Genomic DNA, 23775 nt, shown 5'->3' with positions numbered 1-23775 from the left:
TCTCCAGAGAAAGTACTACCTTGCTAGAAGATCTCTAGAGGATTAGCCAATAAAAGCACCAAAGACTCCTTAAAATACCAGACAATTAGGCAAGTTGGCAAAACTGCACACGGTTTCTCTACTCCTACTAGAGCTGCTTCATATCATTTGTAGCTCAGAGGAATATTAATCGTTTCTGGTCTCATCGAAAAAGTGAGGTTTCATTTATAAGGCAGATGGGGAATTGATCTGATTCAACAAGGATTGTTTCCGTAGCCCTATATGAATGAAGCGTACATTGCGCCCATGAACGTTAAATTTATTTGCTGCCCTACGGATCAAGCCCTATGGACAGCCAGGCCAATGCCGAACTAGAGTAGAGATCTGGAAAAAACAAAGAGAAAAGAGGATGGTTGTACAGTATCTAGACTCTCCTCCGCTTAATTGCTCCCTGGGGATTAGCAGATCCTCTGAACGAGAAAGACTCGAGAGATGGCCTGTGCTTGGAGAGTTCTCCAATAATGCGTGAGACTACCATTGCATGTCGGTGTGCAGTATCCGCCGCAAGGGAGCGACGAGACGTGCCATCTTCCGAGCTTAGCTGCTTGCTGTCATTCAGGGCGGAAGGCTGGTCTTCTCCAGCAGTACCTAATTGGACGAGCTGCAAGGGCACCGATTCCGCGACCGTCCCATCCTGTAGCATAGCCGGTTGATCAACTGTGGGAAATACTGTAGCAGTAAGAGGAGAACCAGCGTCCCGGGTTTCACAGCCCGGTGCATTGACAGGTATGGCACAATCCGCGAGCGCGTCATCAATCCACCGAGGATTAGTGCAGCCTGGGACAGCCAGAAGAACGACGTCCGGAGCCATGTGTGGAAGCTCTGGCTTCGTATGGGACACGCCTATTTTTCGAAGACTCACCGCGTATCCCCGCGCTAGAAGCGTTGTCGTCGTTTCTGCCAGCTCCTCCCAAAACTCCGCTTGCTCTCTGATGCGATGCAGTTCAAGAACGATAAAATCTGCGCTCCATACCGCTGACAGAGCCACCAAGGTGCAGCACTGGAGTAAGTGCGTGTGTTCCCTCAACCGTTCTGCGGCCGCAGCTGCATCGGTAGGATCTGGGTCCGGTAAAGCTGACCTGCTGCAGCCCGCAATCGTCACAATACGGCTCAGCTGTGGATCTTCCAGGCCAGGTAATTTGGACTTCCCGCTATCGACGTCGGCAATCACAGACGCAGGGTCACCGGAACAGAGAAAAGCGCCAGGACAGTGGTCCTACGAATGATCCAGTATTAGTCGCAGTCTGCAATTCCTAGAGAATCCAGCCAGTTGACGGATCTTATATCTTACCAGCCACCATTGCCGAGTTTCGTTGTCCCCTATGACTGCCGCGCGAATGGGGTATCCTGCCCGTGCGAAGGCAGCCGATAACTTCGTGTCACCGAAGGAAACATCAAAAACTGACGCCACAGGGATTGTCGACAAAGGAAGGGCGCAGCCACGGTCAGGTAAGGGAGGTGCCAGCGGAGTCACGAAGAAACTGCCATCCTGTAGGTCGCCGCAGGCCGCATAACGCGCGAAATATTCCTTGCTTGAACCTGCTAGTAGGCAAGGTTAGTAGCGTCACTTCGATGGCTAAGAGCAGTATGACTACCACTGTCAGGCGTCCGCGTGGCATGAAACACAGTAGGATATTGGTCGTCACCACCAACGTCCTCCAACTCCACGTTCCTGGTGTCGATTAGTTCCGCGTCCTCTTCCTCGCCCATTTTCGCAATATCTCGGAAGTGAAGGAGCAATTCCCTGTCACTAGGTACGTTACTCTTCCTCTGGAAAACACAGTGATTGACAAGGAAAGAATATTTTGTCACGAGTAATCGGGAAGTATCATTATTCCTGTCGGTTGGCAGGAGAATGTCATGGACATATAGGACGTAACGAGCGGTATGGCCCTGGGCATCTGGCTCCCTCAGCGTTACGCGGGCATACGCCCTCCGGGAGAACTGTACATATTGGTCGCATGATCGATAGAGTCCGTTTGCCTGGGAAAAGTTAAGTGAACGAGAACAAACGGGATGAAAAGCAGATTAATAACTGAAGGGAAAGACAGCCTGAATATGCGCAACAAGATAAATATCGCCACGAAACACAAGAATGATTTACCTGACAGCTTCGGGCCGGATTATTTGCTGTATCCGGCAGGGATCGAGGTATTTCCGAGTCCGAAACGCTCGTCTCATCTACAATGCAAGGCACTGAGGATAGGCTGCTCTCACGGGGTCTGACCTGTCGAGGACTAATCGCCATTTGGCCGTGATCCCTGTCGGTGTCAGTTATGGATGCGCCTCCCGGCGCAGCAACAATTTCGTCTTCTGTAGGAAGGAAAGCAAGGGAACATGTAGGTAGGGCAGAAACGTGAGATTCAGCTGCCGGTCCATCACTCAGATGAGAGATGCATTCGCACCCTGGGACTAAACTTCTCTCGTCGGGCAGCTGTGAACTCTGCAAATCCTGGATGCACGACACTGCAGGGGTTTGGGCACTTGCCATCCCCTTGCTGGCCACCTCCGTGTCCGGCATTAAGATCCTCTTTTGTCCGAAAGCGCTCAGTTGACTGAGCGAATTGGCTGCTGTATCTCGGTCCTGAACGTTCTCTATGGGGCAACCGAAAACAATTTCACCATTCCGCAACCACACCGTCTGCTGCAATGTTCCCATTAGCGCCCCATGAGTCGCTCGAATGGGCCCAGAGGTCTGATAGCAATCGGGAGCGCCATCCACATCTTGCAATCTGGCGACAACTGGTACCCACGGCCCTTGGTTCAGATCACTGAAGCGAACGGTCCGAATATCGAGCGAGACCGTCTTTCGTGGACAGTCACAGGCGTCCTTATCCATATCGTACATCAGACTTTCCATGCCATTTGTGCCAGTGACACAACTGGACCCGTGCAGGACCACCATGTACCTGACTTGAGAGCCATACAACTGAGCAAACGCAAGACTGTGGCCCGTGGTAAAAGAGACCTCTAGTGCCCGTTCATCCTCCGTAGTTAACAACCGAATCATGCGGGGCATCTGCTCGAGCTGTTGCTGGCATTTCTGAACTAGACGTTCCATTAACAGGCTGTGTTCCTTGGCGGACGGACTGTATATGATCGCCAAGGCTCGGCAATATAGTTCTTGTACAACGTGATGGCAGACGAAGGTGCTAGCCTCCGGTTCGATTGACGGATGGCACGCATGACTGACGCCGTGGTACTGAAGCCATTTGTCGTGGATATATAGAACGTGGCCATCCGCCTGGTACGCGAGGTCAACAGTATGGATATCGCACCGAACAAAGACGAGCTTCAGTTTCTGCGTGTGTGTATCTAGCGCGAACAATGCGCGGAGAATTCTTGCCACGCCCTGTGCGAATACAGTGCCAGGGATTGGGGTCTCCGCTGAAGATTTCAGTCGGCTCTGCAGCTCTTCAAATGGAGTGCGAACCTGGCCATGCTTCTGTAATACTTGCCAGAGCTGATTCGGTAGTGGGTGCGGCGTTTTCATGAGCTCTGTTTGAATGACGACAGTATCCTATCCAGCACGAAGGAAACCATAAGCAGATGCGATGGATAAAATTGCCCAGGGAAAGCACGCGGAAGATTGGTTCCTGGGTCATCGGATAGCGGAACTCACCTTCTCTTGGCGGCTTCGGGGATAGTAAAACAAATCCTTCATTTTCGATTCGTGACTCAGTATACCCCACATCTTCTTGGCCGTAAGTTCCGTCACCCATTGGTGGGCATCGTTCACTTCGATTGGCGGTGGGACACACTGGAAGAGGTCGAGATACTTTGGGAGAACTGAGGCTTCCGCCTGGGCTATCGCATGCTCCCAGATTGAATGAATATCTTGCGTGACCTGCTGGCCGTTCAGTAGCCGCCTGCGGTCCCGATCTACGCTGCCGCGGATCAAGTTGTAGCCGGAATGGAACGTCGGATCATTGATGCTTCGCTCTTGCACACGGATGCCTTTCAAAAACAGGCACCCCCGATACATCGGTTCCAAGAGGAGGTCTCCGACAGCCGTCCGAATTCGCCCGGCGGGTGCATGAAGGTCGACCGTGTCGCACATCCAAGCTCTGAACTCTGTGAAAGAGACCCGCTCTCCCCTTCCTCTTTCCACCGTCACTGACACGTCTTCCCACGCACTAGGGCTAGGGTCCGTATCTCTGCCTCTACTACTGGCCCCCATCGGCTCGTGTCTAGCTTTGGCGTGTGAGAGACGACAGTAAAAGTTGTTTCTTGATTGCCCGCCGTTGAATCCAAAATTCCAGTTAAACCCACTTGCAGCGATCTTAACGTGGTGATTATTGCGGGAGAGCACAAGGGCGGCGATTTTAAGTCCTTCCCCGTGGCCCCCAGCCAAGCTCTCATTGTCCTTTTTGGTCGTATAGCCCAACTCCAGGCATTGAGGGTCCAAGGTCGCATGGAAGTTCGTAAACTCGGCACTCCCTCGTATTTTATCGAATCGAATATATCCAAGTGTTGGTCCAAATGCTCCCTGTTCTCCTTCAGCCTGCGGCTGAACCGGTCGTCCTTTAACAAGTATTCGTATCTCGTCCCGCGTTTTGTCCCGCGTGGCCAGGACTTCCGGAGCGAAGTCTAGCAAGCTGAGATTATGCCTCTCGATTATTGCGTCTTTCCTGCACCTCGACTCAGAATGACAAGAAGCAGGAATAAGAACGGAAAGATGATGCTCCTTCATCTGTATAAAATGGGCAAGATCAACACTATAAACGAGGCTTACCAATTCTGATATAGCTCTCGGAAAGCATCCCGGACTTGCCAGTTCGCAGCATAGCTCCGAGTAAGGCCGAGTCCAATTCTGCGGGGAACTGCCGCTCTGGGAGCGTCCTCCTGGTTCGTCTGACTTGAGTGGTACGCAGACGTAGTCGCTACTCGATCAGTATGCGTAAGATCCATTTTTCTCCGCGTCGTGATGGATTCGTAGGTCCACAAAGAGAATATCCTGTCTACGGCGAGTCGTGCGCCGTGATGGTAAACTTCGATGATCAGGTCATCGGGATGCCTCGCCCTTTAAGCTTCTCAAGGAAGCTTAAAGGTAATCAAGACACCGAGATGTCTGCTAGAGTATCGTGTGTCCATCTACTCTTGGTTGTCTGAGGTCCGTCCATTGTTGATGGTAATCTATGAGCCAGTCACGATTCAGTTGAACCGTGCTCATCAACCCACGAGAAAACCAGCACGAGTCTCTCCTTAGTGTCTTGATTGGCGTAATTTACAACAAACGCCCGTCTGGTATTTACATCATATCAATATCAATCTCCTTTTTGAGAGGTCGACGTCCTCTTCGCCCACGTACCAGTGCTGTTAATATGAAGGTGGTCTATTGTCTCATCCTATCTGTGGTTGATACGTAGTGTAAATTCCAGCGAGTTCACCGAAGGCTTCTAAATCTTGAAATTTTGGGCCTCTCATTTCTGCGGACAAGCAAGCTCTCGGCAGGTAGCTCCATGGCAAAAAAATTATATAATTGAAATCACTGGTTTCTTCGCCGTGACGGCTTACTCCGACCTAGCTGTTCAGCGCATATGCTTGGAGGCTAGAATTAACCGTAGTGAAGAAATTAGGCAGTGAAGGAATTGCGCGACAGGGCGCCATGAACGCGGTAAGTGATCCTCAAGCTCAGGTTTATCCTGCAGATTAGTCTGAACGTCGCTGTAGGACATAACGCACTTTCTTGATAATCTGTCCATCATGGGTCCTCTGGTTGCCAGGATTCTGGAAGAAGGAGATAGTGAGCTTCGCAAAGAGAGGGCTGCACGTCATCGAGCAGAGGACGAGCTCAATGGCATGAAGGAGCTCACAGACATTCTCCTTCACCTCATCGAGAAGATCTGGGCGTTCCGATGCACAAACAATCAAACCCCGGATGACGCTTCTCAGCAGCAGCGTGCAACGTTGGAGTCAATTCTCGACTCGGCACTGGCTCAGCTCGAGCTGCAAAGCGTCCAAATTGAGTATGAACAACTTCGACGGGAAAATGACCAGCTTCGAACCTCCAATAACTTGCAGTTCGAGAAGTAATGTGTGTGCCTCCGTATGCGCCGCCGTCTTGCTAGCATCGGGTTCTATCAGCCGTGCAACAACTTGCGCACAAGCTGAGGGGAAATCGCAATCACGTTCCCGGAATGACATGTTACTGCACCGTATTATGAGACAGAAATTGAGACCCGAGTGAGTGGTTCGTCCATTACAGTTATGTTTAGAAGGATAGTATATTTCGGATGCGTGTTATCCTATGATACTGTATGTTAGCCTAGCAGGGAGTTTCTGCAGGGGCGATCACGTGGAAGACGCAGGCAGAAAAGATAATTCAGAGTCGAGTAAGTGAGTGGTTAAGGTGACAATATTACGTGTGACGATGGGCGAGCGTAGGTACCAATGTCGAACGTCAGAAACGCTGTTCAGCAATGCCTTAAGCGAAAGCGGTGGGCCGAGAACAAAGTTGAACCACCTTGTTCAATGCTAGGGGCACGGTGCATACTCAGTTAGCAGGAACATTATTCTGACCACATGAGAAACATAACGTCGCGATAAAATACCGATGGACCCAAGCGTCAACAGAGTCTACTCTCCAAAAACCTGGGAATAGGTTTCAGTGCTGTTGAACAGGGTTCAACCGAAATATAAACGGAAGTAAATGAGCTGGTTGAACACTGCTTTCTGTTGCCTAGTGAGAAAATTGTGCGCTATTGGTCCTAGTTTAAGGATGGTGTGCATAGGCCATGGTAGCTCCCGTTTCTTCCGATTGCGCGGCTCAACGCAGCATTTCAACGAGTTAAACCTTCAACTGTGGCAGACCTGCGACAGCACGAAATTCCTCGTAAAGTTCAATGGCAATAGGCTTAGACGGCTGACATTCCCTCCGCTTAATAGTCTCCAGACAAACCACTCGCTGGAAGACTAGCCAAAAGAAAAAGAAGGTTTAACCAGTTAATTGTCATCAACGACCTTGCACTTCGTAGAATGACTGCTTGTTGAAAGGGGCAGCTGATAGTTGTGCTTGACTCAAGACTAGGACTGGATAAACAGGCCAAACATTGGTGATCTCACGCCCTCAACGGGGAAGGGTAGATAATAGCCTGGCCGTAACTGGTCACCTGTCGCTTCGGTCTTACATAGCTGCTCGTCCATACATCTCACACGAAGTATGCAAGCCAGATACATATCTACAGTACACGAAATCGCATTAGACCGTAGCCTCAGATAGGGCACATCCGTGTTTCCTTGTAGCAAAGCCAAAGTGTGTGTATATCACGATGGTTTCTATATACAGAGCAAAAATAGGAGGGAGGAAACTGAATATGGTAGGTTGAGACGATGAGGCACAATTAGGATTGAGTAGTCGCCTCCTGTGAGGCAGCTGCAGGAGTGATGGAACCCCAATAATACTACTCTTGAGTCCCTTTTAGAGTACGGTGGCGGCAACCTAGACCGAATATACAATTTAAGTTGAACGACCACCAACAACCGACCGCCGATATGGCTGCGTTGGACTCGCAACCAGCATCTGTTCAACTGATTATGCTGTTCCACAAACATCCTGAACCCCAAGCCAAAGAAAATCCCCGGTTTATAGAGGCAGATTTTCAAACTTCGAGCGTTATGCTTCGTACCTGCCCGTCGTTCACAGTCGTTACTTTGTCGATCTACGAGCACCTCTAGTTGGGCCTTGCGCATCCTACGAGGGCGACTTCCAACCTTTTCGCGTGCATTGTCTCTTGTTTGTCCCTTGCACTACCTTGTCGCATAGAAAGCTATTGGGAGCTGGGGTTAAAACTGCGTGAGAGGTCGTTGTTGACATCCGTAGTAACGGAGATATTAGACTGGCACATGCCCGGACTTCAGAAAGCAGGATCAGGCATTCCTCCCTCACGGCAACTGAGCCCCCCGTGTTGTATCAAGCTCCCCCCCAGCGATGGCAGGCACCTCTTCGTGGTGCTGGGGATTACTACTCAGTCCACCACACATGGATGGACGAGGAAGCTAAGATCTGCCGTACTCTCTCTTTCTGACACTATTACATCATCCCTCGTCACGGATCCTGCCAGAAAAAATATTTTGGAGGTTACCGGCAGTCTGATTCTCTGTTGCTAAGTCCGGGTGAGTCAAAGCCCTACAAACTCCGTCTGTAGTATTGCTTTTGATCAGACTGGGCCAAATAAACAACAAGTCAAAAAGAAAACTGATCGCCTGACGGTACAGTATATCTGCGAACTCGAGAAACCGGTACTGTATACAGCAAACAAGCGCGAATCTCCAACAGTAGCTCGGGGCAGAGAAATGTACATAACGAGGAAAACTGTTTACCGTTACTGTAAAATTCTCGGATGACTCAGGTCCATGTCAGTGATGTACTTATAGCACATAATATCCATGACACTTAATGTTCCTGCCACCGGATGAAACAGAAGTTATACAGTACTGCCTTTTACTTACCCGGGCAGTTTGCAATTACTGAGAAGTCGAGAATCCGGTACGTAGCACCGTGGTTTCCGGACGTTAACGAGGGCATTCAAGGACAAATCGTGACGTCATCCACAATCACTCCCCTTTGTACAGTATTTGACAACAACAATGATGCCCAGGTTCTGCGAGTATTAAAAACAACGCGACCGAATTTGCAACCATCTCTGAGAGTCGTAGCACCCATCCGTTATTTGCGTAGTCCCGTATAAGACACGCCATCGAATCGTCTAACTCTTTTTTTTCCGGGGCAACAGTTATTCATTTGCCGACAAAAACATCACAGCTCTCCGATACAGCTGTAATCTTGTCAGGAGCCAGTGTTCATCATGCTGAAAAGTGTTGATGGTTCGGGGTTCGCCAAGTTGAACATGCCGCCTTATCGTGGTTGAACTGGTTGAACGTAACTGTTGGTCAACGATCGTCGGTTTTTGAAGGCTTCAGTGGGCACGAAGTGGGGCTGCCAGCCAATCGGAGACGACTATTCCCCCATTTTCGTAGAAACAGCACGAAGCATCGTACCCATGTTGAACCATGCTGCTGACTTTCATGTACTCTTTCTTATGAACAGGGCTGGCATTCAAATAAGCGAAGCCCGTACAATGTCTCAAACAGCAAACGCGCAACTCCTGTCCTGAAAAGTTGTGCCAACTCCTGAGTGTCCGACAGCTGAACAATGTTGCGGGTGCGTGAGTGGTCAACATGCGAACAGAACCCACACAACATGCGTTTGACTGTCATGGTTGAACCGTGCAACTAATTTGAGCGCCTCGATTCACGTATGCCTGACGACTTGATTGTAGTGGGCCACGGCCGACTACAATAGAGCCAATACATGATCGCTACGCGCTTAGAAGTCCTTGCTGGAAAATAGATCGCTTACCACTACAGTACTGTGGATTAAACATGAGGAAAGTTGTTTAAGAGGGCCAAGACTGCATGGCTTTCTGTTTTATAACGTAAAATATAGTTAGTCTCACTACCCTTAACCTTCACTAGGTAGTCCTGCCTACCTGAACACTTATTAAGTGTAGCTACAGCAGGCCATATACTGCTAGCCAGCCATTAGAACAAGCAACTGTGTGAATGAACTGCTCATGGTTCATTATGACAGACAAATAAACATTAACTTATAGGTACAGTAAACCATGATGAAGATGCTGGTCTTTGTAGTGTAATATAAGGTGGTCTATCTCTGATGAAGTCAGCGCACTTGCCCCTGCTTAACAACTGGTTCACAGGCTCACTTAGAACTCACTAAACTGTGACGGTCGCTCTTGAACTAATAAACATATTCAACCTGTTCAGCTAATTCAGGTGGTTTAACCGCGATTAATAACGCAAATGCGTCACCCAGTGCTCACTGAGGGTTGAAATATTTCTTAATGTTTCCTTACTGCAGATAGGCCATTATAGCGTACACTATCTCAACCAGTACATGTTGGACTTCATGAAATGAGGCTCCCTTAAATCAGCTGCATGGTTCAACGGCGATATATAACCAAACATAAGACCCCTGGTTCTACTATTTGTCCTGGCGTTCAACAATGCTTGTTTAATAATATAAAACACCTAATATAGTTCTATATGAGCTACAGTACAACAGCCAGCCCCTTTAAGTTTCTAAGAGCTCTAATTACCTTCATAGCTGCGTCTTCAAGTCCTGCAGGGGTTGTGGTTAGCTAAGTTAGCACCAGGCTCTTGGGTAACAGATGATCACCTAAAACTGGCGACTTTGTTTAACTAAGGCGAATACCCATGCCCAACTAATCATTCATTAGGTGTCATTTCTACGTTTGCTGCGATTTTCGCATTAAAGGGTTATACCTATAACTGATTTATCTATATTAAGATGAGTACGATTCAGGTTCAGCATCATAAGGTGCTCCTTGTTTTTACCCTCTCTCCCTTCTGGATGGAAAATTGGACACACTTTCTGCTCTTTGTTCTATGATTAATTGCCAGCCCACTTAGTAGCTATTCATTAAATATTGGTGATTGCTCTAGGAACTGACGGCCAGGTTCAACCAGCTCAACCATAATATGTAATCCACGTTAGCAGCGTGATTCAGCACGTTGAAACACTGAGTAATACTTTTCTCCCTGCTATTAGTAATGTCGCTCATTCATAGCAAGATAACTGAAGAGTTCCGCGACAAATTCTCGTAGAGAACCTGTGCTAGGTCGACTCTTTCCAAAACAGAGGATTAGGCCCTTTTGCTCATACTTTACCATGCATATCTTTCTGCCGTTAACTAGTTAGGTTCCTTTTTGCCCTTGTGCATCCATTCAAGCTGGCTAGTTTTACCTCATTCAAACATAGAACACGCTGGAACCTCAGGACTAGGGGGGGTGTTCACTACAGTTAAACAACACCAACTGATGTTTTGATTTCAATGTGTTAAACCATATAGATGATAATGGTAACCACCTATCATAGTTAAGCATTATAGCCGACTGAAGCAGTCATTCCAAAGCAGTAGCTAGTACTATTCTGGTTATACTACAGGCAACACTGAGCCCTAAGAGTTGCGTGAGTGGTTACTGTATTATGGTTGGGAAGTCTTGATAGTCTAGGGTTGAATATATCAAACATTCTATCATGGTTGAACTGGTCGAACGATGGCTGTTGGTTCGTGATCATTAATTCTAAGGGCATGCACCAAGTGGGACTGCTAGCTAATCGGAGACTGTTTTCCCTGATTTCTTGAAGAAAACAGGAGGAGGCATCGTACCTATATTGAACCATGCTTGCGATGTTATGTGGATATCAAGGGGTTGGCGCTAAATAGGCCAAGCCTGAGCTGTAAAATGACATGAACAGCAAAGCACGCAGCTTTTATCCTGGAAGGTGGTACGGACTTTAGGGTCCCATCACAGTTAAATAATATTGCGAACGTGACCATTCAACACGTTAAACCATAGTTGAACTGACTATTATTTGGGAGGTGGGGTGTGCTGATTAGCGCACCATACTCTCCTGAGCTAATATGGACTACTTAGACTGACTACTCTACATCCTAGAATTAGCCGTTCTAAAAGGTTCAGCTAGTTCAGTCGCGATTAATAATAAACATAAGCTACATAGTTGAACAAGTTACATCTCAGAGCATTAAATATTATCTAATTATACTGGTATGCGAGGAATAGCATCTCACAGTCACACCTATAGTTAAAGGTAATACTAGGAAGACGTCAGCGCGTAGCAAGGGGGAAACAGCACAGTAAACATAAACAAAGCAAAAAGAGGACCGCGCATGCGTTGACTTGTGGGCACCCTGTCTAGTCTTAGATGTGGGTAAGCAACTTATATGATGTTGTCAGCCAGCCTGGGTGCCAAATCTAGTAAAGGATTTACGGAACTCTCTGGATTTCTGATTCGACTAATCAAACCACGAAAAATAGATCATATTGCGATTTAATTCGCTAATTTGATTCTAATTTCAGTGAAATCTATCTTTCCTGCCTATAAATTCTAGTATGAGAGCGTAGATTCGAAGAATCAGACCTTCGTCCCCTGATATTCTGCGTATATGCGTTTACCATACAAATGTTATCATCTCGGATAGGCTAACAGATGTCTCCTAATTGCCAGGGAAGTTACTAATTATCACTAACACAGATAACCCTGGGTGAGGACTTTTGCAGAGTGAATAAGCCTTATACAGTACTGCCTACGCAGCATAAAAGAAGCAGTCCAGGGATATCATGCCTCTTACAGAACAATCCAGGCCTGTCCTATAACATAGCGCTGTGCTAGTGACAACGCGCCACGCAACCAAGGGATTAATCTGGATCTCCTTTTCTGTAATAGGTTCCCAGTCTGCCAGCAGCCATGGGTATGAAGGAGTACCTCAAGTTGAGAGAACTTAGACACACGGTGAGGTGCTTACCTCTTAAGCAAATTTGTAAACAGTGGTCACCACGCATCCGGCGTAGCCTGCTTTCCGTCCATGTCTATAACAACAATCAGTGGCAGTGCTGAGTTTACGCGCGGTGCCTGCTTCACTGATAGACTGGCGGTTCTGTCTTTCTTTTAGTGTTGAGTATGTCTCCTGGCAGTGCCTTTCAATGCCTTTAGTTTCCCCCATTGTATCACTTTCTTGAGAAGTAGAAGCATACTCACTGAAAGAGTCTCTAGTATAAATCTAGAGCGACTTCTACAACGCCAGGGACAGGGTGGCGATAGGACTTTATCTATAGCTCATATCCAGTTCATAGGTTTGTCGGGTCGTGGTGAAAGTAAAAAATGCTGATAAATATTAAAGGAAAGTCTTTTTAATAATCTTAGTGCTGTAGCAAGGCGGGCCTAACTATGCCTAAAGGCTTAAAAGGCTTTATATAGACACGAATTACTGGATGGAGATTTGATGTTTAGGGCAATAAAATTTGCCCAGGGAAATTGATGGCATTGCCCGTATATTTATTTCTTTTAATCAAAGAGACCGTGATTAATATGCTGCTGATGAATGGTTTCTTTAACTTTCACACCCACCCAGTCTTCCTGACATATTTGAGGCCAATTGAAGTGTTGGTACGTATCGCATTTGTTGCTCATGCTTAGTGTCCTTTTTGTTGCTTGAGAGACATTAAGAGTTGCTAAGAAGAGTCCGCGCTTCGTTCCTGGGAGGGTTGAAGCCCGGTAGGTCCACGCATCTATATATATATATATATGCTCATTCAAATGAAGTTGTTTCCCACCCAGCGCGGTAACTATGTAGGCTGGCTCTAAAGAGAGTATAGCAGTAGACGAAAAGGTTTTGCTTGCGTGATAATATTGGACACCGAAGTTCGTAGCTTGCCAAAGCGTACAATAATAGTAGCATATCACGCCTAGGAATCGCTGCCTGGACTATCATTATTTAAACCAGTCCCAAAGTTGCTTAGTGCCTGTCTGAAGATTCTGTCCCGACTCTCCGGATTGTATAGTTCAGATGGCCATGATATTCATGCTAAAAGAATACAAAAAGTGCAAGTAATTAGAAACTGTAAAACAGGATGGTAATTAGTAATACAAGTCTCGTAGAACAGCTACTTGACGAGCAGGTTCTTTGGCTACACTACTCGGAACTCCGCTACTCTCTCATTTTGGGTTAGTTCGGTGAATTCTTTCTCTAGCCTAGCCCCTCTCTGTTATTATCTGATGCTAGGGGACAGCAGGGGCTAGATACTGTTCTGTGCCAATTCCTGCTTATGCCCTGAGTCAAACAGGTGAGCGGTGGCTGCTGGCTGCCGTACATCTAATCATCTCAGTCCGCCCAACCATCTACTAATCGCTAGGCCCTCTGTTTGCGTCCTAGGCTCTCCTGACTGAGTAACTCCGTTGCCCCACCGTCTGTTCTTTTCCCTCTTTGCTAACTTCCCTCCCTTTTCTTCGTTTCAGGCCTCTGCAACTCACGCTAGACACTTCTTCACTCTGCTGCTCTAGGGGACTGCTCATTCTACAGCTATCTCCCTGTCTGATTGTCCTTCTATGCTCGTTATGCGTAGCTGTAGAGGAGCCGTTGTTATTTGCGAGTCAGTTCTGCCTTAGATAGATGCGGCCGCTTTTACAATGGGCAATAACACCAGCGCGATGGTGGCCACTGATCAGTGCGATGATCCGACCGCCCTAATGGACTGTCGACCTGCTGTGCCTCCATGAGCTCCTTAATAGAGGTTAGAAAACCACTGATGGTGCAGAAGCCCATCATGCCCCCGAGGCCTAATCAGATTATCTCATGGACGCTGACCACAGGGAAGGAAATGCACTTTCGGTAATAGCCACACACAAAGCACCCATTGTGTTTGCTAACAGTACCCAGATCACAGCCCTGCCACAGCTAAAAGCGAGCACGGATGTAGTTGAGCTTCGTCTGGCAGATAATTCCAGGGGCGTTGAACTTGCAACAGAGGATGGACCCATAGCAGCAGTAAGACCTATTGATTTTCTCGGGTTCTCCGTTGAGCTTGAAGAAGAATGTCTTGGCCAGCCAGGCTCGGACGAGCTTATCAGGCACCGTGTACGCAAAATCCCGGAGTGAATCGAGGGCGCGGATGTCGTTGAGCTCCGGAGCCTTTCTGGGAATCTGCTGGTCTAGTTAGTATATACTCCCTTTGATATCAGCGGGCACAGTGTCCAAGGCGTCCTGCCACCCACGCCGACCATTAACAGCCAGCGAGTGGAGAAACATCTGGAGGGCGCGGTCGATGAACCTGTCGCGCAGCCAGCGGCGGCCTGGCTCTGTCATCATGGGTGCTTCGCCGACGGCATAGCCAGTCCCAACACTGATGATGAGGTCTGGCTGTTTGCGGGTGGGCCAGATAATCTTGCTCTCTTAAAGGGCAGTGCAGAGGGGACAGTTGGCTCTGACGCCGCCATCCTGGAAGGTGCCGATCCCGGGGAGATACTTAGGCGTGAAATACCTGTTTCAGTTAGCCTCTCGGACATCTGGTGCAAGAGGATGCGTACCCCAAGGCAGCCACACTGTATCTCGCCCTGAATTACGCAGTGCATGAGGTTAGCACTTCACTGGAAGCTGTGGTGCAAGGTAAACCAAGGTGAGTAGTCTAAATAGTAGACTAACAAAGGGTGAATCAACCAGGGAAAGCGCAGGTACTCCACGCATGACGCCTGGGCAAGGAAGGGATATAGCAAATACAGAAGGATGACAACAGTAGAGGAAGAATAGTGGAGGAAGGAATGAGGCAGAAGGATAAGGACGGGAAATAACAGCAGGCAACCAACGGGGGCATGTACACCTCCCATAGGAGTGGCTCCCGCTCTTCCGGTAGGAAGAGCTTGTATGCGGATTACATCTGGGCACAGCCAGCACTGCGGTAGTTGCAGAAGAGGCTAAGCAAGCTGTCGTTGTCAACCTGACTAGCGGTCAGGGCCACGCGGACGCCAGAGATAAGCAGGGCGGCCGGGCCAAACAACCAGCGCGTGGGATCGAAGGCCTGCTGCAGTGTCTTATTGAGGGTGTTAGAGTTGTGATGACTATCAGACACCCAGGTAGTCAGAAGGTCCCACGTCTGTGCCAGGATCGTCTGCTATGGGGGCCGGGGTTGGAAGATCTGCCGTGCGAGAGCCCTAAACTTAGCGTGGGCCACGGCCGCTGGCCTTCCAAGGTTGATGACCTCAGACACGATTACCGCGCCTGCGGTGAGGGGATTAGTTACCAGCCAGGCCCTAAATAACGTGCAATAAGGGACTCTTACCGACGCTGGTTCCCAAATTCAGGTTGAAGGCCTCGCGAAGTCCTTGGGAGCCACTAATGCGCTCCTCGAGGGCCGTGAGGAATCCCAAGGTAACAACGCCGCGAACGCCGCCGCCGTCGAGGGTGAGAATGGTCGGCCGTTTCGTGGGGGGCAGCACCTGGGCGATGCATGAAAAACACGCGAGACACAGCGGGCAGGAGCGCAGCTTAAAGTGGTACTCAGCACCCTGACTGCGGGCCCTAAAGATCTGCACGCAGATGTCGCATATAGTATGCTTGCAGGGCAGGATATGCTCTGGAGCTCGACACAGGCACAATAGACAGACGTGAGTGGAATGGACTCTGGACTAGAGTGGGGCATTCTCACGCAAGACAGTTTATCGGATCTGGGCTGTAGGAACGCCGGCAGAGAGGGTGTGGAAGAGTGACACGAACTCAGCCTTGACAAGGGGACTGAAGGTGCTTTTAGACAGGAACTGGGATATAGAGCAAGCTGTAACGCAGTCTGCGGCATACAGGGTTCAGAACATTGCCCTAGGCTTAAATCCTGGGTTCGTTAATACCCTAGTATCTGACAGAAGAGAAAAGAGAGAAAAGAAAAGGAGGAAGAAAAGAATAAGCGGGCAAGAAGGGAAAGAAAAGAACAAGTAGTTAATGAGCGCCTGAGCTTCATCTCAACAATGCAGCTTACCATGCATTCCTGGCAGATAGGTATCTATGAGCAAAGCTGACGCAACATACAGGATCACAGTGTCGGTGGCCGCGCTAGCCCGGTCAGTGGTATCCAAGAAGAGCCGCAGATATCGCGAGGCCTGGTCTTCCAGAGGTTGATTAGGGTGGCATGCTTGAATGCAGTTGAATGGGGCCGTAGGCTGTCGTGCAATGTGATATAGAGACTTTTGCCAGATCCAGTCAAGATGAATGGCGGAAAAGAGCTCATGGGCCTGGCGCCGTGTGAGGTATATCTTATCTAGTTCCTGTGAGAGCAGTCGCCGCAGCAGCTTGAAACGACTCACCAGGGATAAGAGCACTCAGTCTCGCAGATCCAGCACGCACACGGAGGCGACCAGGCTTGCGATAGCGACCGCTCGCAGGGTGCTCTCCAGGGTCTCCAAGGGACCGGCCATGTCTTGCGGATTGGTCAAGATAATAATTAGCCATGGCCGAGCAATGCACGTTGGTTTGAGAGCATCGGAGGACAGCGCTGCGCACCATGCAGTGAGGAGGTTCTCCACCTGACAGATGCCGCTAATGTCGTCTGTAAAGAGCGTCCAGGTATCAGTGTGAGGAAGGAGAAGGCGGCGGTAAAGCAGGCCTTGGATCTCCTGGTAGGACTGGCCGGTGCTGTTCTGGATATGGTAGCGGCAAAGCAGGGCTCGTGGACAAGACTTGGCTGTTAGCTGCGAAAGGCTACCGTTGATGAAGATGACTGTGTGAGGGTGGGTGACTGGGGCATAATGCAGCCGGGCAAAGCCCAGTCCGCCCTGTCGGCCGGTGTTGTTGTGGGGATATAATGACCAGAGCACCTGGGCCTTGGCCGTCCTCCTAACAAAGAGGTGAATCAACGGATACTAATTTGGAGGATGTTCCATCTCTGTAAGCACTTGTGCCATGCCGCCACTATCAGTGACCGCCTAACCACCCACTTCTGACTCTAATCCTAACCAGGCCGGCATCTGTAAGCGTGTCTCGGGGCATGTAAGACACAGGCCTTTAGCTGCGCTTAGCTGTCTGGAAGTAATGTCTAGGTACCCTCTGGGTTTCTGTTCATTTGGCGCATGCTGGCTTTGCGGTGAACTGGGTCTAATAAAGGTGACTAGAAGGGCTCTCTGATGAGAAATCACTGTGCCCTCCTGCAGCAGGGACCTACTGTTCCTATCTGCTTGAAACTAACGGGTATGCATTTTCTGACTTAATGACTATTATAGAAAGAAGGGCTGAGTGAAACTGTTTCTATAGAGCTCTATATACAGGGGCCATACTGTACTTGAATAGATAATGTCAGCAGGAAAGAGCAGCGGAGCCGACTGTGGGCACAATTTCCGATGAGGATATGAGGAAGATGAAAGAAAAAAAAGAAAAAAAAAAAGGAAAGAGGGAAAGGAGTGCCAGAAAGAACAGACGAGCCACAACTCTAGCGCTTAAAAGTGTATCTATCTATTGTACATGGATGGCATGGGGCACCATAGTTTGGAGGGTTTGCAGAAGGGAAAGGGAGGGCTGGGGGCAGGGGTGACGTGGCGTTAGGGCTATCTAATAGAACAATAATCACCCGGCAGTCGGTTATGGCCCTGGGGTAGGACCTACGTGGGAGCCGATCCTGAAATGACCCATGACTGGCGCCTTAGGGCTAGCTGTAGATGGGTCTCGCCGGGCCAGATAATCGCCTCCTTAGACGATGTGGGAGCGCTATTTCATTAAGAGTTAGAAGTTCTGGCTAGGGCAGTTTCACTATTACTAATTAGTTTGTCAGTGGGTATTGCAGACAGAAGATGATTCTGACTGACGCGTAAGGTAATTAACACAGGACTGTATGAGCCCGTAGTCCTTATTCCTGGATTCCTTCTCCGTCGCCTGTCTGACTGACTCCCGAAGGTTTGAAACCTTTCCCCGGGACATGATGGGCGTGGAGGCTGGAGGGATTCCGATCGTTAATAACTGAGAGCGCCCTTCACTTGACTCTCGCAGAAGGTGCTTCGAAGGAGATTTAACGGGGGAGATCAGCTGTTTAACCGGTTCTTAGAGGCTTGTATCATTGTTCCCAACCAAGATAGATGCTGTGGGTGGTGGGATTTTAATCCGCGGTAATTAAGTGCAGCCTGCCTGCTCAGCAGGCTGGTCTGACTCTCATAGGAGCCTCTTCAAAGGACCCTTGACAATGGCCATCGGTTCAGGACTTGAGGGCACGCTTCATTCAGACCGCCGCCTCAGACGCTTTGCCTTTCTGGGCTTGCTGATAAGGCTTGGGCTGCAGACTCTAAGAACTTTGATTTTGCCAAGCCCATCCTCCACCCTGCGTGGCGCGGACGGGGCGCCTTCTGCCTAGTAGACTGACTAGTGTGCGCTCAGCTCTCTTATCTTCTCTTTCATTTGCCAGCGCTCCATTTTAGAGCGTATGGCTTGTGCCCCTTGAGGAGTTCTGACATGTTTTCTCCACTAGCGCTTAACATCAGCCTATGAAACCTTCTTATTTCTCTGCTCAATGACCTGAGGCAGCTTGCCTTCCTTGTAATTACTCCAGTCCTCTCTGCGCGGCATGGCGATATGACGTCGCTCTAGCTTGGTTAAAAGTCACAGGGAATAAGAGGGGCTTGCTTTAGCAGTACAACAGAGCACAATGAACATGCTCAGTTTTAACCACAGATAATTTTGTTCTGTATAAGAATGAGCTAGGAGAAGAGAGAAAGATAGGCAGCGCAAGGGGAGGGGAGGAACAGGGCGATTCCTTATGTCCCTTACTGGGTCGTTCAGCTGTGCTCAGTCGTCCACTCAGTGGTTGGCCCTTGGGGAAGCAAGTAGTACCACCTGGGAAGCAGACCTATTTAAACTCCTGCGCCGCAGAACAAGCATAGTTCAACATATTCTATGGAGTCTCTCCAGGAAAACGACCAATTCGGACTCAGGTAGGGGAGGGAGGATGAGCTAGGGGGTTATGGTTGATAAAGAAGCTAGTGCAGAGCTAAGGAGTCAAGGCCTGCACCCTGGGCCACTCAGCATTATTGGCCTTTAGTAACCATTGAACGCTAGAGGGCCAGCCCGCGAATTCGAACCGCCCGCACTGTTTGAGGGGTCAGGCACGCACGCGTCGCTCTTTTACTTAACGCCATCCCTGACTCCCGGCCATGGATGATGTTGGTTGGCTCAACCAGACCTGGAGGCTACTCTGTCTAATAAGATACCAGCCAGAGGCAAGTGGAGCGGTAGTAGTACCGGGGGCGGGTTTATGATTAAAAACAGGGTAGCTCTGCTCAGACGCTACTATATAAAGGGCTGTGTGTATGTTATCTGTGTTTACTATTTAATTTTCCCTGGCAAACCAGGGTTGGGTACAGGCGGTTGAGAGGAGGCTTAAGTCCTGTTTTTCTTTGTTTATCCCTTGGTGCATCCAATGCTGATAGGAAACAGGCTTTAATTCATCTCTCAGTGGCTACAACCTTTGTCTAGCTCAGTCACGCCCAACCCTCGCCCCTGCTCCCCCAGTCTCTCGCTCCCGTGATGCCCAGCCATAATCGCTGTAACCCCCCTCGGCGTTGATCAGGCCGCCAATCGTTGCGCCAGAGTGATGATTCTGATTCCTCAGACGAAGGCAATTACTCACGGACTATGGCGCTGGACGAGGCCTCAGAGCTGGATTACGACACATTCTAAGAGAATCTCAAAGGTCATGCAGCCAAAACCAACGTTAGAGCTGTGGTGGGCGACTATTTTGCCTCACCCAGAACATCCCACTAATGGATGATAGCTTGAGCGACTAGCACCCAGTAGAAATCAGTAAGCCTCAGAGATAATGGATTGTTTTGCCAGTCTTTTCATAAAGCTTGTTGCTGGGTTTAAACTTATCCTAGATTGTATGCCGCCCAAATACTCTGAGAGAATTCTCCTGGAACTACAAGAGCAGTGGCACTCAGATCTACAACTGTTTCTACTGCTCACTGAGGAGAACCTTTTTAAGAGTGCTATGCCGCAACACGGAGCCGTTGTGATGCGGGGCGAAGGAATACCAGTGCCTGTTGCTCTAGCCAGGACATCTGCTAAGCGACCAGCATCTTCAGACGTACGAACAGAGAACCCAGACGGAAAGACCAGACGCAGGGAGGAAAAAGAGAGGCGCGCAAGGCTTCGTGGGAAAGATGCTGGCATAGCGGGGGCAGGGAGAGAAACACTCGCTACTAGTACCCTTCTGAGCGACACCCTCGGCTGTTTGTCAACGCGGGATGTCTAACATCCTGTCCCACGCATCACCCTAGTTAGTAGCTTGTCTATGGTGACTGGTCTGACCAGGCAGATGAACACCCCAGTGCAGCTAAATCCAGCTACTCTAACCACAGCCCCATCTGCTGAACTGTTAACGGGACCTCCACCTGCCCTAATGCCTAACCCTCAGGCCTCTGTAGCACTGTATCAAACTAGCATGGCGCCTAACCATCCAGCAGCGCATGCAATGGCCCCCCCAGTGCCGCCAGCGACCCTGGACAGAATTACTGGCCTTCTGCAAATGCTAGTGGACTGGCTACCTCCCCTTACCAGCACTGGACATCTTCCCACTCAGCCTCCTGCAATGAGCGGCGTTCTGTTAACTATGCCGCAGCTGCCAGAGTAGCCACTGGTTAAACAGATTATTGCGCCGGTGCTGGGTGATATCTATGCTTCTGGAGCCAGCCAGTTGCCTCAAGGCTCTGATCTGGAGGGATGGATGAGCTTTATGATGGATGATGGACACCTGGGAAGCCTGGGGTTCGACCCCGACGCGGATCTTTAAAACCTTGTATAATCTACTTTCGTATCTTTTCGCATTATATCTCTGGCCCTTTCTGGTAACACTCCTGCGAGTGAGGCATCACTCTCCCCTCGCCCTAGGCTTAAAGAGTAAAGTATCGCATTGTTCGCGGCGTCTTCCCAATCTGTACGGATCCGACGGCATTTGCCCCAGGGACGCTAACAACGCCATGTCTGACCGTATTTCCCGCCAGTGGGTTGAATATATCGCGGACTTCGTGAATGCGGGTCCTCTTTGGGACCATTCAGACGGAAATTTGAGTGGCAAAGAAGGCAGCAAGCTCGCCCCACGGCAAAACCCGCTGTTGTCATCTGGCGATCTCATGCCTTTACTTTACCCTGATAGTCCATCAGCCATCACCCAAGCTGAGGATGCTTTCACGTGAGTTACTCCACCTTTTACGGCGTGATGTGCCTTGCTACTGACAATTTAACAGATACAGGGAGGAGATGCGGTAAGTAAGTCGCGACAGTTTTGGTAACCCTCTTGTGAGTCTGACTAGAAGACAGTCAGCTTGTGCTTGATGTTGCTGAGTAAGGTGGCCCTGCGGAATCTTTCTTGCAGTAAGCCTCTGAGACGCTAACCAGTGCTAATGCAGAATGGAGAACGCTCACGACCACCAGGTAAAGTTCTGAGGACTCACTGACTGGGAAGATGTTGGACTGACCATCCAATCATAACCTAAGGGCGTGTCTTGAGTGGTATGTACGGAACCCAAGGGGACGGTTTGAGGCTTGGCTAGCATGTTCAGGGGTGGTGTCCAACGGGCTCATCTCTTATTCTCTTACAGACAGCGAAAGGAGACTGATTAAATCGCGGCACAGATCACAGACATACAGGGCCAACTGAAGGGAATCCAGGAGCAGAACAGGTATGTCCAGATGCTGTCCGCAGCGAAGACGAACCGACGGCTGATCGTCACCTCCAGCGCACGGGACAGTTGCCTGAAGCAGGTGTGGGCTCACGTGAGAAAGCTAAATGAATGGGCGGCGGAGGCCCGGGAAATCATTAACGGGAAAAGCTTGCCATCGCCTGGCCAGTGTGGGTCGCTGGACGTGTAACGGGGCTGTGCGGTAAAACCCCGTTAGAGCCAGATAATTCAGACAAGCTAGATTTCTCGTTTTAATGCAGTTCTCGTTATATCGAGGACTAGTGAATACATGAGCAAGCAGATACACGTGACTCGTTGTAATGAGGGATCTGGTTATATATATGGAAAATTAATTCAGACAAGGAGAAAATCTGGCATTATCGAGGTTCTCGTTGTATCAAGGCTGGTTATAGCGAGACTGTCGTAGTGCGTTTTTGGTAGATCCTATGTAAGGAAAATCGTTGCCTTATGCGATATGACGTTTATGGGTAGAGTGTAGGTGGGAAGAGAAAAGAGAGCTCAACCGCTCGTTTTATTGGCGGTTATTTAAGGGTCGGACAAGGTTAGGCTCCAGCAGACAGGCAATGGAGTCAAAAGTACCTGTTGGCGAGCAACATGCACTAGCGCTTCCGCGCCATTTTCATTCGTGGAAGAAACATGTGCGGCCCGTCCAGCCTGCCCACCAGGGGATGGCCCACCGGGTAGTGTCAGGAGTTCGAGTGCTGGACACAAGCGCCCGTGATCTTGTGGGACAGATCTCGCATTGCGTCGATCGTGCCTGCCTACAGAATGACGATAGACTGTGCCCAAGAATGCCGATAGATTGCTTGCATGGAGGTTGACACAACGTCTGACTCTCCTAGCCGATTAACTTGGGGGATGCTCATGCGACAAAGTGGCTTGCTGATCTGAGCCGCTATTGTTGAATACTGTTGGAAAAATTTGGAACCCCGGTGACACTCCGTACAGGGCGGGCTTCTCCGAAAATGCAGTGGGTCCATCGTCGGACAGCGAGAGAGTTCCAAAACACGGGTGGCCAGAACAGACGGCAAAGATGCATCCGACATATCCGGCTGCATTTGGCTAGTCTATGAAGTGCAGCGAGTGCCGTGTGAATAGTTATCCTCCTTGTCCGTCTTGTCTCCCGCCGTGGTGCTTCCGTGTTCCGCAGCAGTTTTGAGGCATCTCTTTGTGTTATGCGCCCCTTACTGACGCACCAATTCAAATCAAGGTACCGCCCCTGCTAAAGGCACGGGCGACGCTGTTTGATTTGCGGTGTATTTCTCCGAATGCACTCAGTAAGTATCCTTTGAACAAGATCGCAGATTAACCACAGAATGACGGCTTGCAATCAATTATTGTCTATTATTTTTCGATGCTTTCTGTTGAAATTGACGTATACTTTAAGTTGCTGAGTACTTATTTTTTGCGCTCTTACGGGTAAGGAGAAATCTAAAGTCCAGTACTTGATTGCTTCCTATTGAGAGCTCCGCAAACACTTTCTGCACGGGGAGTTGTAGACTCTTTGTACTCCACGGTATCTGTCTGCTACACCTCTAGATTATTCAGATCCTCGACACTGCATCGTATCCCCCTTGCGAAAATGGACCGCAATGGGAATATTGCACACACTTAGACCCCAGTGGCTCAGCGACTATCTTGCCGCAACCGAAAGGTATATCCTGTTCTTA

General features: G+C 49.3%; 4 protein-coding genes across 4 annotated transcripts; 2 read left to right on the top strand and 2 right to left on the bottom strand.

Annotated features, from left to right (window-relative positions):
• Positions 1-403: 403 nt before the first annotated feature.
• On the bottom strand, positions 404-4950 carry AFUA_1G00700 (uncharacterized protein; the record flags this gene model as incomplete). Its single annotated transcript, XM_744729.1, has 6 exons — positions 404-1255; positions 1331-1578; positions 1635-2022; positions 2144-3559; positions 3662-4670; positions 4775-4950. 6 exons carry the CDS (start codon positions 4948-4950, stop codon positions 404-406), a joined length of 4089 nt encoding a protein of 1362 aa, XP_749822.1.
• A 795-nt stretch (positions 4951-5745) lies between these two features.
• On the top strand, positions 5746-6075 carry AFUA_1G00690 (uncharacterized protein; the record flags this gene model as incomplete). The annotated part of the gene is made up of 1 exon (XM_744728.1): positions 5746-6075. The coding sequence occupies one exon, from the start codon at positions 5746-5748 to the stop codon at positions 6073-6075; it is 330 nt and encodes a 109-aa protein (XP_749821.1).
• An 8264-nt stretch (positions 6076-14339) lies between these two features.
• Positions 14340-16931, bottom strand: AFUA_1G00680 (uncharacterized protein; the record flags this gene model as incomplete). Its single annotated transcript, XM_077803769.1, has 4 exons — positions 14340-14585; positions 14631-14829; positions 16458-16686; positions 16733-16931. 4 exons carry the CDS (start codon positions 16929-16931, stop codon positions 14340-14342), a joined length of 873 nt encoding a protein of 290 aa, XP_077659942.1.
• A 4451-nt stretch (positions 16932-21382) lies between these two features.
• On the top strand, positions 21383-21598 carry AFUA_1G00670 (uncharacterized protein; the record flags this gene model as incomplete). Its single annotated transcript, XM_744726.1, has 1 exon — positions 21383-21598. One exon carries the CDS (start codon positions 21383-21385, stop codon positions 21596-21598), a length of 216 nt encoding a protein of 71 aa, XP_749819.1.
• Between the last annotated feature and the right edge of the window lie 2177 nt (positions 21599-23775).

The sequence above is a fragment of the Aspergillus fumigatus genome, chromosome 1, assembly GCF_000002655.1.
Source record: "Aspergillus fumigatus Af293 chromosome 1, whole genome shotgun sequence".
Taxonomy (NCBI): Eukaryota; Fungi; Ascomycota; class Eurotiomycetes; order Eurotiales; family Aspergillaceae; genus Aspergillus; species Aspergillus fumigatus.
The sequence above is the reverse complement of the archived record's forward strand: the minus strand, read 5'-3'. Positions and strand labels throughout refer to the sequence as shown.